At 39.0% G+C, this 11,670-nt stretch overlaps 1 protein-coding gene across 1 annotated transcript; it reads right to left on the bottom strand.

Annotated features, from left to right (window-relative positions):
* Positions 1 to 102: 102 nt before the first annotated feature.
* LOC112194737 (em protein H5) lies at positions 103 to 806 on the bottom strand. Its single transcript, XM_024334955.2, has 2 exons — positions 603 to 806; positions 103 to 423 (listed from the first exon to the last, which is right to left on the bottom strand). The coding sequence occupies exons 1-2, from the start codon at positions 733 to 735 to the stop codon at positions 257 to 259; spliced, it is 300 nt and encodes a 99-aa protein (XP_024190723.1). The 5' UTR covers positions 736 to 806; the 3' UTR covers positions 103 to 256.
* Positions 807 to 11,670: the final 10,864 nt, after the last annotated feature.

Genomic DNA, 11,670 nt, shown 5'->3' with positions numbered 1-11,670 from the left:
GCCCTTGCATTGTTTTATCCTGCTGTGTTACAAATCAAAGTCCTAAATTCCAGTTAATTTTTCTAACTTAATCAGGTACCAAAATCTTTTGGGATGTGATAAAGCGGCACTTGTTATTAAAACAGAAATTACTGGGTACAAACTTTCACTACTTTATTATACAACAAACGACAACCACGTTCACTGGTCGTTACACACTTGCAACACACAACAGAAGCAGTACATGCATACTAGCTAGTACAATCCTGTCTAGTCTTCAGCGACTCTTAGTTTTGTACTTGGACTCGTCAATTGGAATGCCTTCCTCCGCAGCACGCTCTCCACCGGACTTCTCTATGGTGCTCAGACCACCCTTTTTGCCCATCTCATGATACCCTTCATGACCTATCTGCTCCCTCCTCGTCTCGCCTCCCTTGTGTCGCCCTAGTTCATTTTCAAGTGCACACAGCATTAATCTAAATTGTAAACAAACATATATAACATGTACAAGCACTTGGGCGCTCGCGCGCGCGCGCGCGCACACACACACATATATATATATAACAGAAAAAAAAAAGTACAATTAAGCACTCATGCACAGAGCCGCAGAGACTAAAAGATACCTTCAGCAAGGTGTTCTTGAGCTTCAAGACTCTTTCCACCAGTTCCACCAGGAACAACAGTCTCTCCCCGCCTTGCTTTTTCTTCCAGCTCTGCCCTTTTCTGCGGATTCCTTCTCTCCTGTTCCGATGCCATGGTTTCTTAAAATCTCACTCCTTTTGTTCTGCTACTATTTTCTCACACACACTTTGTATGCACTTTTCTAACTCCTGTTGACGACGAATTGAACCAGGAGGAATGCTTCAATTCCTTATATATGGAGGAGCTTCGAATGTGTGTAGCAGAGGCAGAGAAAGGAGGAGCTGACACGTAATACGGTAATAGGGTAAAACGCGGCTGACAGAGAGAGTGGGATATGCTACTTACGACACGCAGATGCTTTTGAACAGTGGATGATATGCAGTAGGAGTGACACGAGTCCATGCCTTTGTGCATGGTGACTGTTTACCGTAAGAATGTGAAAGTACTAGAATGGCCTAGAGGGGGGGTGAATAGGCAATTCACAATTATTTGCAATCAATTTTCCTGGACGTTGTTGAGGGATTGGAAAAGGCTATCTATCCCTAACCAACAGTATAAAGCATTTAACATATGCAAGCATAAGAATAAATAACAGAAAAGTAAAGAACACAGGAAAATGTTTACGCAGTAAAACCCTCAAAGTGAGGTAAACAACTGCGGGCCTCAGGCCAAGTGCTTAAGCACACACTATAAAATGGTAAACAAAATACAAGGTACACTTACAACCTCTCGGATAACTCTGGACTCGGTTATCTCTAGCTAAACTCTTTTAGCCAGTTGAACTACCTCTCAGTATTTTGTCTACAGCTTCTAAATGTGCTTCACTTGTCTTGAAGACATCGGCCTTGAAAACTCAAACATATTTGATTTTCTCAACTGAACTCATCGGTGTTTAATACAAGAGAATATCAAGAAAGAAATATACTCATGACTAACTTATTCTCTTGAACTTTGAACTCAGACCTACACCACCGAAAGACACAAAAACTTATGGAGCCAAAGCATTCTTTTTATACACACAGACTTCTTAGAAGAACTTTGTTAAACACACAAAGTACAACCCGTCAATGCACTCCAGCCTGCAAGATAAAAAGAAAAGAGAGCACAATGATTTAATTAAATCACCCACATGGAGACTTAATTAAATCAACCACATGATGGTACACAGCACTATCATTTAATCACAATTGTCACCAAAAACACTTTTCTGGCGTGCAGAATCTTTGAAGCAGAGCACTAGCAGTTGTCACAAAAGTTGACGACCTCAGGATTGAAGATAGCTAACAATCCTGATATTTAAGTTTTGTATATGGGGAATGCCAACATATAATTCATATACTAACAGAATGATCATTTGGCATTCCTATACAAAACTATGCTCTGCTAATCCTAGACTCTCAGAATCTATTTTCCATCATATCAAACACTTCCATTGCTCCTGAAACAACCAAAAACAACATACCAAGTAAGAAGCAACTGAAAATGAAATAACCAAAAGTTTAAGAACGTCAACAGTTAACATCCAACAAAAGTCACAAAAACATCAGAAACTATCCAGAAACATCAGAAGCATCTTCTCCCCCTTTTTGTCTAGGAATGGCAAGGGGGTTCTAATCAATATACTCAATACGGACACCAGTTGGGAGAGAAAAGTGATAGGTTCCCATGTCAACGGAGAATGGATCACACAGAACAGCAGTATCTTCTACAACATTTTCAACAGGCTCAGTATCCTCCACACAAACATGCTCGTCAGGAATAGTGGAAGTAGAGCAATGATTAGTGTCAGGAGATGCAGCAGCAGCAGAGCGAGGCGTCGGCGGAGAGGCAAGAGATTCATCAGCAGCCGGTGGATGCATATCACGAATGTAATGCAAAAACAACTGCTCAAGCCCATGAATGCGGGTAAGCAGTGTATCAATCTGTGAAGTAACTCCATGGAATAAGGTTCGAAGACCAAGAACATGATCTTCAAAAACTTTTAGCATGATCACAGTATCGATATGAAGTCCTCCATCAAGTGCCTGACCGGTACTCCGAGCTAATGTCGAGTTTGTCACAGGAGTAGGTGGGATGCCAATATCATCTCCATGAATAAAAGAAGCACCAAAAATATGACAGATTCTAGTGATGATGGAGGGGAACACAAGAGCAGCACGAGAAGCATGACGATGTGTAACAGCAGCATGACGGATAGAGGTATAAATGTAATGCTCAGGAGGAAGGTAATGGCTCTGCAGATTTAATGCATGTATCATAGCAGCTTCACTTGGGAAAATCTTGCTGGTTTGCGAGGTTGGATAAAGCATGTTGCGAACTAAGTAACCAAGGAGCCGAACCCATTCATCCATTTGCCCGCTTGAAAGATATGGAGGACTGATCCGTGGAGTGCTGCGATATAAGGCATGGATCAGTGTGTTAAGATCAGGATTGGCAAGGAATGGAGCAGCAGTGAGAATGGCGTCCTTGCGAGGAGATGGAGGAGGTGGAGCAAATGCTGAATCCGAACTGGAACCGGACAAGGAGGACGCAGAAGGAGGCAGTGATGAGAGGTGCGATCGTGAAGGAGAGGGCGCTGGAGGAGTATTGGAGGTCCGAAGGTTTGCCAGGCGAGAGGAGGCCCTTGTTGGTGCCAGTGGTGGAGTCATACCAAACCGGTCAGAGGAAGACTGTCGAGATTTGCCACCTCGAGTGCGGGCCATGGTGGTGGACAAAAAGACGAGAAGGACTTGGGACAAAAGAGGTGAAAACGGCGTGTTGAAAGAGAAAAGAAACAAGACAAACCCTAAAAAGAGAAAGATGTTATTTTAAAGTAAATTTTTTTTTTTCTTTTAAAACAACAACAACACCAAAATAATAATAATAACAATAAACACAACAACTCCCCCTCAAACTGCTATATACTGAGACAACTCCCCCTCAAACTGAGCTAGAAGGAATAAAAAAGAACTTGAAAGTGAAGTAGGCAACGAGCCAAGACCAAATCCCTGAAGAAGGTCAGTGAGTATCAATGAAACATGCAGAAGCAAAGATTTTAACAATTTACTCACTTACAGCGTTAGATACAAGAAAGATGAGTACCATGAGTAGCCAGCCAACTTAGGGAAAGTAGACATGAACAAAATAGGTGCTCACTTATCTTGAATGAATAGTGAACAAGAATCAATGTGGGGTTGTAATCCAATCGAAGTAGCCGAACTGAGGTCATAAATGAGAACAAGTTCATGTGCAAGGATTCAACTATAACAATTTTTTTTTTTTTTTTTTTAATAAGAGCACAAACTTAATGACCCATGTAGCGAGTTTTACGCCAGTGACTCTCAGACCAGGTGGTCTTAAGGCACTAAGTATAACAAGGATACTCCAAGGACTTATCAACTCGAGTCACAAGTTATAATATCAACAACCACCGGGGGACCAAACCATTCCTGTTTCTATCCCAAAATCTCATATCGTTCGTCACGACCGAGACCTGTTTACTTTGGGAATAGCCTGGCCAAACTCCTTCAAGAGAATATTTCTTTCATGTGAATATGGAAGGGCCAAGAAAATGCACACTAAAATAATGAACTTTAGAAATTTTAAACCTCAAGTCCAGACAACCTTTTGACAAGATGTAATCCTCACAAGAGATTCAAGTGTGCATGTGAGTAGATCAAGTAATAAGAGTGAAACACAGACCTTGAATCATACTAGACTCCCAGGTTGGCTAGGTAACAAGGTCGCACCACTTAACATTGTTTTACCAGTAAGCATGAAATCAGGAATCATATGCTTTAGCTAGATTTCAAATTCCTCATGACCATCACAGGGATTGCAGACAGGCATGCAATCCATTCACTAGAATTAAGAACTAAAAATTCCTGGACAAACCATGCATCGATACAAACTAAGTAAAACACACAAGCATGATGCATATGTAATCAAAGTTTAGCACAGACCCCAATAGCTTTACGAAGTGATTCGAAACGAGTGTGATCAAGGGGTTTAGTAAGCAAATCAGCTAACTGATGTTCAGTGGGCACAAAGTCAAGTTCAAGTATGTCTTTTTCAACTAAATCGCGAATGAAATGATATCTAATATCAATGTGTTTAGTACGAGAATGTTGGACAGGATTCTTTGATATATTAATAGCACTTGAATTGTCACAAAAAATGGCAAGCTTACCTTGATTGAAACCATAATCCATGAGCATTTGTTTCATCCATAACATCTGTGTACAGCAACTTCCAGCTGCAACATATTCCGCTTCAGCAGTGGATAGAGAAATGCAATTCTGCTTCTTGCTATGCCATGATACCAGGTTGTTTCCAACAAAGAAACACCCACCGAAAGTGCTACGTCGATCATCCAAGTTTCCTGCCCAATCTGAGTCCGAGTAACCTGCAACTTCCACGTTAGTCTCAAAAGTATAAAAAATACCAAACTCGGACGTACCTGAGACATATCTGATGATGCGCTTAACTGCCTCAAGATGAGATAATTTGGGATTTGCTTGATGACGTGCGCACACACCAACACTGAACGAAATGTCTGGTCTACTTGCAGTAAGATATAGTAGACTCCCTATCATGCTTCTGTATAGTGTTTGATCAACACTTTTTCCAGCAATATCCTCACTTATTTTTATGCTCGTGCTCATGGGTGTGGGGATTGCAGTTGCTGTTTCCATCCCAAACTTTTTCACCAAGTTTTTTGCATACTTGGATTGTGACAGAAACATACCTTCTTGTAGTTGTTGAACTTGCAAACCCAGAAAATAATTCAATTCACCACACATGCTCATTTCAAACTCACTTTCCATCGCCGTAGTGAACTCTTTCACAAGAGTTACAGAGGTAGACCCAAATATGATGTCATCCACATATACTTGGGCGATCAATATGTGCTTGTGAAATCTCTTAACAAAAAGAGTTTTATCCACTGCCCCACGCTCATAACCTTTGCTCAGTAAGTGAGCAGACAGACGCTCATACCAAGCCCTAGGGGCTTGTTTCAATCCATACAAAGCTTTCTTTAGTTTGTAAACATGATCAGGATTGTGAGGGTCTGTGAATCCCTGTGGCTGTTCTACATAAACATGTTCATGTAGAACACCATTCAAAAAGGCACTCTTAACGTCCATTTGATAGACTTTAAACCTAAGGTGACAAGCAACAGCAAGCAAGAGTCGAATTGATTCTAGTCTTGCAACCGGGGCAAAAGTTTCATCAAAATCTAGACCTTCTACTTGAGCATATCCTTGAGCTACAAGTCTAGCTTTATTTCTAGTGACAAAACCTTTCTCATCAGTCTTATTTTTAAAGATCCATTTAGTTCCAATAACATTGCAATTTTTAGGTCTAGGAACAAGAAGCCACACATCATTCCTACTAAACTGATTAAGTTCATCATGCATTGCATTAATCCAATCATCATCACACAGGGCTTCTTTAACATTTTTAGGCTCAATCAATGAAATGAAACCAATATGTGAGATTTCATGGATCCTATCAATATTATTTTCCAGGAAACAGATTAAGGCAGATTCACATACCGTATTTGACACTTGCCTTCTGGTTTTTAAGCCATCGTTCAGACCACCTATGATATCCGAAATAGAATGGTCTTTTTGAACTTGCTTATGTCCTTGTCTATGTACTGAAGAAGCACCAAATAATTCCTCATTGATTTTATTTGGCTCTTGGTCACTTTCACACTCAGATTGTCCTTGATTATTGTTAAGAGGAGAGTAATCATCATCTGCAAAGAAAGGCACAGAGTGAGCAACAGAGTCATCAATAGTTACATTGATCGTTTCAAGAACAGATTTTGTTCTCTTGTTGTACACTCTATAAGCTCGACTATTTGAAGAATATCCAAGGAAAATTCCATTATCACTACGAGCATCAAACTTTGCAAGATATTCTCTATCACGAAAAATAAAACAAGGACTACCAAAGGTTTTCAGATGACTTACATTGGGTTTCTTACCTTTCCATAGTTCATAAGGGGTTTTCTCAGTACCTGATGGAAGAAAAACACGGTTTGTGGTGTAACATGCTGTGTTGACAGCTTCTGCCCAGAAAATGTGAGCAATTCCAGAACCATTCAGTAATACTCTTGCCATTTCAATCAAAACCTTGTTCTTCCTTTCAACAATACCATTTTGTTGAGGTGTGATAGGAGCAGAATATTCATGCATAATTCCATGTTCATCACAAAAATTATCAAAAGATGAATTTTGAAATTCAGTTCCATGATCTGTTCTAATCCTAACAATGCTAGTATTCAAAGAGCTTTTCTCATTTAAAATCCTTTTGCATAGCCCTTTAAAACTAGAGAAAGCATCAGATTTTTCTCTCAAAAAGTTTACCCATGTGAATCGTGTAAAATCATCAACAAGGACAAGTATATACTTCTTACCTCCTATACTTTCTTTCTGAATGGGTCCAACTAAATCCATGTGCATTAGATCCAAGGGTTGGGAGGTTGTGATTTCATTGATTACACGGTGTGAACTCCTTGTTTGTTTACCAAGCTTGCAACTTTCACAGACAATATCTGTTTGTCCACTTAATTTTGGTAAGCCACGTACGCCTTCCTTGCTAGACAACTTCACAAGATCTTGAAAGTTGATGTGCCCCAACCGTTGGTGCCAAAGTTCCAAAATATCACTTGTGGTTTTGACCTTCATGCATACCTGAGACATGTTAGTTTCATTTGCATGAATGCAGAAACAATTATCTTTGGACCGCTTTCCTCCCATGATACTTTTGCCAACATTATCAAGTACAACACAGTTATCTTTGTTGAAATAAACACCTTCATAATCATCACACATTTGACTCACACTGATCAGATTTGAATGCAACCCTTCCACATATAAAACATTCTGTAAGTTGGGGATACCTGGTGTGCAAACACTCCCTTTACCAATTACCTTTGCTTTCCTTCCATCTCCAAAAGTAACAGATCCACATGTGAACTCGTCTGAGAAAGACGTGAACCAGCTCTTGTCACCTGTCATATGTCTAGAACAGCCACTATCAATGTACCAAGTATCAGCCCTTCTTGCTGCTAACACAGTTAAGGCGACAAGACAAGTTGCTTCAATAAAATTTGAATTATTTTGATGCAAACAAGTATTATCAAACACAGATAAATCAGAGGAAGGAATATTTACAGAAGCAACATGACAAGAGTGTGAACCTTTTTCTACCCAGACTTGTTTTAATTTTGGAGTTGAAGACCTTGGGATTGAAACCAGCTTTGTAATCCTGTTAACTTCTTTCAGATGTTCTTTCAATTTGTTATGCAAGAACATGTTTTGAACTGACCTTTTAGACACACTGGATACTTGGGAGTGTTTCTTGAGACGATTACACCTGGGTCTAATGTGACCAAGCATACCACAGTAGTGACATACGGGAACAAACCTTTTAAAAGGAGGAGGAAATTCATTCTTAGGAGTCATTTTTTCTTTCACAAACCTGATGAGTTTTGAGTCCTTAAAAGAAGTGCTGTAAGAGAATCCTATTCCCTTCTTGTCCCCTCCAACTTTTCCAATGCCTATCATTTTTGAAACTTTGTAAGAACTTATTGAAAACTTTAAAAAATTTTCTTGAGATTCTTTCAAAGAAAATTCTAAGCTCAGTTTTTCAGAAGACAAGGAGTTAACAAGACTAATTTGGGTATCCAAATTATCTTGTAAGCTCTTTATACGCCCAACATACACTGACTTCTCGATCTCCCAGTTTTTTGTGCAGGATTGCAAGTGCTTAGCAATCCCCTCCTTTTCTTGTTCTACCAGACAAAGTTTTTCACTCAAAGATTGATTTAGCTTCAACATTTTGGTCGAGGCTCTACACATTTCTTGGTATTTGTCAGCCATGGCTTGATCATTTGTTTCTTCATCATCAAGATCCTTTTCTTCGTACTCACATGAGGATGAAGGATGAAGAGCAGCAGTTAAGGCAACGTTGTCTTCACCACACTCAGATTGAGTGTCAGACTCAGAATCACTCCAGGTTGTGTTCATAGCCTTATTTGAACGAGCCTTGAATCTCTTATTTCCACAATCTGCCGCAAGATGTCCGAAACCCTGACACTCAAAACACTTAGGTTTATCAACAGAAGGTTTCTTATAGGTAAACCTAGCTTTAGTGTCTTTTTCAGAAGAATAGTCACCGCTCATATTTCTCCTAGAACTAGACCCAGAGAAGTTCTTGGAATTTTGAAACGAATTACCAGACCTTAAAAACTTTTTGTAATGTTTGGTTAAGAGAGCAAAGTCTTCAGCAGTAAAATCGGAGTCACTATCCTTTTCCTTTACTAACTCTTTTGGCTTTTCATCCACTTTCCTAACAGCATTCAAGGCAATGGTTTTTACTTTCTTATCTGGCCTGATTTTCATTTCAAAAGTTTGAAGATTCCCAAGAAGTTCATCTAAGGTATAGGTATCTAAATCCTGAACTTCTTCAATGGCAGTTTGTTTATTTTGAAAACTCAAGGGTAAGGACCTAAGGAATTTCTTTACAATCCTATTCTCAGCAATAGGATCACTAAGACTATCACACTCATTCGTCACATTTATAAGCCTAGAATGAAAATCATCAATGGACTCATCATCTCCCATAGTCATTGTCTCAAACTCAGAAATTAATTTCTGAAGTTTCTGAGTCCTAACTTTCTTGTTTCCTTCATAAGTCATTTGAAGAAGATCCCATGCCTTCTTCGCAGTCTTACAAGTTCCAATACGCTTCTTTTCTTTCATAGAAAGAGCCGTATACAAGCTGTGCCGTGCTTTAACATCATTGTTAAAATCACGTACTTCAGCTATAGACCAATCTTGCCTAGACTTAGGTTCTTTTACGGAAGCAGAACTCTCACTCTCTTTAGACTTAGTTTCCTTTGTGGGAACCTCCCACCCAAATTCAACAATATTCCAGATATGTTCATCCTGTGAATGTAAGAAGGCTTGCATCATAATTTTCCACTGAGAATAATCATTCCCATCAAAAAAAGGTGGACAGTTTATAGAGCCAGAACGTTCTCTATCTCTATCCATTCTAGACACCCTATGGAACTCACTAGGAGAACTAGTGACCTGCTCTGATGCCAAGTGAAAGTACTAGAATGGCCTAGAGGGGGGGTGAATAGGCAATTCACAATTATTTGCAATCAATTTTCCTGGACGTTGTTGAGGGATTGGAAAAGGCTATCTATCCCTAACTAACAGTATAAAGCATTTAACATATGCAAGCATAAGAATAAATAACAGAAAAGTAAAGAACACAGGAAAATGTTTACGCAGTAAAACCCTCAAAGTGAGGTAAACAACTGCGGGCCTCAGGCCAAGTGCTTAAGCACACACTATAAAATGGTAAACAAAATACAAGGTACACTTACAACCTCTCGGATAACTCTGGACTCGGTTATCTCTAGCTAAACTCTTTTAGCCAGTTGAACTACCTCTCAGTATTTTGTCTACAGCTTCTAAATGTGCTTCACTTGTCTTGAAGACATCGGCCTTGAAAACTCAAACATATTTGATTTTCTCAACTGAACTCATCGGTGTTTAATACAAGAGAATATCAAGAAAGAAATATACTCATGACTAACTTATTCTCTTGAACTTTGAACTCAGACCTACACCACCGAAAGACACAAAAACTTATGGAGCCAAAGCATTCTTTTTATACACACAGACTTCTTAGAAGAACTTTGTTAAACACACAAAGTACAACCCGTCAATGCACTCCAGCCTGCAAGATAAAAAGAAAAGAGAGCACAATGATTTAATTAAATCACCCACATGGAGACTTAATTAAATCAACCACATGATGGTACACAGCACTATCATTTAATCACAATTGTCACCAAAAACACTTTTCTGGCGTGCAGAATCTTTGAAGCAGAGCACTAGCAGTTGTCACAAAAGTTGACGACCTCAGGATTGAAGATAGCTAACAATCCTGATATTTAAGTTTTGTATATGGGGAATGCCAACATATAATTCATATACTAACAGAATGATCATTCTAGAATTCTAGAAATGGAACTTCATAAATCGAACAAAATAGTACCTATTTTCATTTGGGTAAACTCTCGGGGTTCATTTCCGGGATGAAGCTACTTGTCAACCGTTCGTTCCCTACTGTTTTTAAGTTCTATGAATAGGGTTTTTTGTTCTTTCCCTTTTGTTTCTAAGTTGTCCGAATAAGGTTTAATTTTAGGACAAGTTTAAGGTTTAGCTATTATTATACTATCATTCTAGGTACATTTTAATATTACAAAACCAAGTCAAAATATACATGTTCATTTGAAATCTCAATTCATCATAGCGAGTAAAATAGAACTTCACTCCACTTACATTAATGTGATAGGTCACCAATCAAAATTTCCTAGCCTCCAAGTTAAAAGATCCTAACCCAAAGGGTTTGGTCTAGTGGAAACTGATTATGTCTGCAAGTTGGGCAAATGTGAGCTGAATATTTAAAGAGGTACATCGTTCGATCATCCGCTTCTGCAAAACACTTTTTAGGGAGAGCTTTATCTAAATCAGGTCTCACCTCAGAGAAATAACACATTTTGCCACCATTTTTTATACCAAAAAGCAATTAAAGAGATCCTACTTCCTTCCAAAATTTGATGTCAAATATTAGAGATTGTTTGTTGAATAATTTTCTTCCAGGATTCTCCCTTGAAGACTTGATCTCCTCAACAATTGGGCCTTCCATACTTGGATCAAGGGATAATGACCATTTGTGTTATTTTGGGGTTAATTAACCCCACTTACCCAAACACTCTAAGAGATTGCCCACTTACACAATATTTTATATATTTTTTGCCCTAATACCCAATTAAGTATTTTTTTTTTATTGCTTTTTATTTATTTTGAGGACAATTTTGCCATATCCTTCTTTGTCACTTAGAGAGAGAAGTCATCGGAGACCTCGCATGACTCCGGTGACGGGTGACTGGCAGCGGACTCTGGTGACGTGAATCAGGAATCCAGCTACCTGACGGGTGACCGGATTCCGGTGTCCAATTTTATTGCCTCCTAA

Source organism: Rosa chinensis, chromosome 3 (genome assembly GCF_002994745.2).
Source record: "Rosa chinensis cultivar Old Blush chromosome 3, RchiOBHm-V2, whole genome shotgun sequence".
NCBI classification, from domain to species: domain Eukaryota; kingdom Viridiplantae; phylum Streptophyta; class Magnoliopsida; order Rosales; family Rosaceae; genus Rosa; species Rosa chinensis.
This window is presented reverse-complemented; position numbering and strand designations above follow the sequence as displayed.

Coding starts and splice junctions, on each gene's coding strand:
- LOC112194737 (XM_024334955.2), bottom strand. CDS start 735: ATGGCATCGGAACAGGAGAGAAGGAATCCGCAGAAAAGGGCAGAGCTG. Junction 424..602: donor TCAAGAACACCTTGCTGAAG/GTATCTTTTAGT, acceptor AAAATGAACTAG/GGCGACACAAGGGAGGCGAG.